Here is a 3,320-nt window from a genome sequence, read left to right on the forward strand (position 1 = left end):
TTAAAGGTTAGTACTATTAGTGGACCAGCAGCACGCACAATCATGTGTGCTTACGGACTGTATCCCTTGTAGACTGTATTGATATATATCGATATATAATGTAGGAACCAGAATATTTATAACAGAAAGAAACTGTCAAGACTTGGACTTTGGCGTGGTTTGTTTTCCCATGGAGCAAATGATTTGGACTGGTGTGAAGGTAAATACATATTCAATAATAAATGATAAATGATAAATGGGTTATACTTGTATAGCGCTTTTCTACCTTCAAGGTACTCAAAGCGCTTTGACAGTATTTCCACATTTACCCATTCACACACACATTCACACACTGATGGCGGGAGCTGCCATGCAAGGCGCTAACCAGCAGCCATCAGGAGCAAGGGGTGAAGTGTCTTGCCCAAGGACACAACGGACGTGACTAGGATGGTAGAAGGTGGGGATTGAACCACAGTAACCAGCAACCCTCCGATTGCTGGCACGGCCACTCTACCAACTTCGCCAGACTATAAAAAGTATAAACAAAAGGCGCGCACAAGGGCGGAAGTACAAAACTTGGCTATAAAAACAAAAACTCGCACAAAGGCAGAACTATGGACAAAAAAACAAAAGACACTAACTGTGGCATTAATCAACAAAACTTACTTGCGATGACGTGAACAGGGCAGCATGGACTAGGAACATGAAACAGAGTGTCAGGAGTGTGTCAAGAGTGATGTCGCCAGGCTGACTGCCTGGCAACTACAGGCTTAAATAGTGATGACATGATTAGTGAAAACAGGTGCGTGACTCAAAATGTGAAAACGTGAGACAGGTGCGTGACATGACGATGTGAACCAGGTGAAACTAATGGTTACTATGGTGACAAAGGGAGTGAAGACAAGAACTAAAAAGTGTTCAAAAACCAAGCAAAACATAACTAAACAAAATATGATCACAGACATGACAGAAACAACCCTTTTGTGTGAATGAGTGTGAATGAGTGTAAATAGGGTAGGGAGGTTTTTTGGGTTGGTGCACTAATTGTAAGTGTATCTTGTGTTTTTTATGTTGACTTAATAAAAAAACCAAAAAAAAAACCAAACAAAAAAAAAAAACGATACCGATAAAAAAAAAACGATACCGATAATTTCCGATATTACATTTTGACGTATTTATCGGCCGATATTATCGGACATCCCTCGTCATTAGTTAGTTCATTGGAAAACAAAATAAATTAAACTTTTTTAAAAAATTTTTTTACAAAAATTGTTTAATCCTACGACAAGGAATCGATGGTGCACCATATTTAGCTATCAGCTCATTGTCATCATTCAATCAATCAATCAATCAATCAATCAAAGTGTATTTATATAGCCCTTAATCACAAGTGTCTCAAAGGGCTGCACAAGCCACAACGACATCCTTGGCTCAGATCCCACATCAGGGCAAGAAAAAACTCAACCCAATGGGATTACAATGAGAAACCTTGGAGGGGACCGCAGATGTGGGAACCCCCACCCCCCAGCATATGCATTATAAAATGCATATGCTGAAAAGTATGACTCATAACATGCCTGTGCAAAGAGGCCTACAATTCATAAAATGCCCAAAGATACAATGCATAAATTACAAAACATTATTTCAAATTTCAGACCAATACACAGGTACGCAGCTAAAATTGATAAAATACACGCTCAAAGCGTATAATTTTTACAGTGCCTAAATTAAGTTTAAAAGTTATACCAAAATAATACACAGGTAAAATACTACAATACGTTATTGTTGGCAACGCTGGTTGCTCAATAACCAATCTTTTGTGAGAAAACCTAAATTATTGTAATTTCTTAGATTTCACAGGTGTGTGGGAAGCTTCTTCCAGTTGTATTATTGATTCAATAGAGACGGCGTTTGGATCAATCATTGAATACATTTCAACATCCTTCTTTCGTCAATTGGTCTAGGTGAGAAGAAGAGGTCTTTGGGACGGGATTACCATCCTCTGTGTCTGAAGTGTCAAAACTGCAACAGACAACTCACAGCTGGACAACATGCTGAGGTAACTTGATGGCAATTAAATGTATTATTACTATGAACAAATGAGGAAATGTATAAGAAAAGCTATGAACGATCAGTTAGTGAAGTACACGTATCCCTACGGTTGTGTTTCAGTATGATGAGAAGCCGTTCTGTTCACACTGCTACCTGAAGATGTTTGGTCCCAGAGGTATGGTTTCTCCCAGATAAAAGCTGATATTTCTTCTTTTTACCATAATGATCTCGCCCAACAGGTAACAGGTGAGGACCAGAACATGCCTGAAACCAACTTTAGAACTCCTTGACTGACATTATACATTTACTAAAGCACTCAACGTTTGTGTGCACTGTATTGACATGTTTTATACAGTTTGCAAATTATAAAAATGTATAATTTTCAACTACTTTTAATACATGTATGTTTAGATGTATAAATGTGATTTTGGTATGGATCATTCTTAAACAAAGCAATAAATAGTATGAATGCATTTGCACTTTAAGAAATTAGTTGAGCTACCACATTTCCAGAGAGCTAAGGACCGGGGTGCCAAACTTTTCCCTTCACTATTATTCTTATTTTGTATATTCCTAAGAACCAGCGTCCTTTACAGTAGACATTTGATTTTAATCTATTTATTTAGTCAGAGTTACAGGAGGGTTCTGCTGTTTTTAAGGACCGTCTGCAAAAATGGGAGTTTTTTAACTGAACTCGAATAGCCCAAATGATAAAAAAAAAAAAAAAAGAGGGCCTATAATAGAACCTTGAGGAACACCACTAGTACAACTAAAGAAGTTGAACAAATGACTACTGACTGCATCTGAAATAAACAAGCTACAGCAACACCTTAGTTACACAAATCCAATTACGAAGGTAACTGATAAAAAGGAAAGGACTTAAAAGGCTGCCGTGAGGAACGCCTCAGTTTTGTAAACCTAACTGTTTTATGTTTGCTGGCAAGGTTAAAATGTCAATGCAAGGATCTGCCAATGTGTTTACAATAGTCCACGTTCCTTTATACCAGTTTTTTTCAACCTTTTTTGAGCCAAGGCACAATTTTTTCATTGAAAAAATCCTGAGGCACACCACTAGCAGAAAACATTAAAAAATGAAACTCAGCAGCCGATATTGACAGTAAAAAGTCGTTCTCGCAATTGTTGGATATAAATTCAAACCATAACCAACCATGCATCACTGTCACCACCTGTCACATCACGCCGTGACTTATTTAGAGTTTTTTGGTGTTTTCCGGTGTGTAGTGTTTCAGTTCTTGTCTTGCGCTCCTATTTTGTTGTTGATTGTCACG

General features: G+C 37.8%; 1 protein-coding gene across 1 annotated transcript in view; it reads left to right on the top strand.

Moving 5' to 3' along the window:
- LOC133624328 (cysteine-rich protein 1) overlaps positions 1–2,497 on the top strand; it is a 3,880-nt gene extending 1,383 nt beyond the window's left edge. Inside the window, exons 2-4 of the mRNA XM_072916315.1 lie at positions 1,944–2,038; positions 2,152–2,206; positions 2,271–2,497. Of these exons, the coding sequence (XP_072772416.1) occupies positions 1,944–2,038; positions 2,152–2,206; positions 2,271–2,281 (161 nt within the window). The 3' untranslated portion in view covers positions 2,282–2,497. The remainder of the gene's footprint in view (positions 1–1,943; positions 2,039–2,151; positions 2,207–2,270) is intronic.
- Positions 2,498–3,320: the final 823 nt, after the last annotated feature.

Source organism: Nerophis lumbriciformis, linkage group LG27 (genome assembly GCF_033978685.3).
Source record: "Nerophis lumbriciformis linkage group LG27, RoL_Nlum_v2.1, whole genome shotgun sequence".
NCBI lineage: Eukaryota > Metazoa > Chordata > Actinopteri > Syngnathiformes > Syngnathidae > Nerophis > Nerophis lumbriciformis.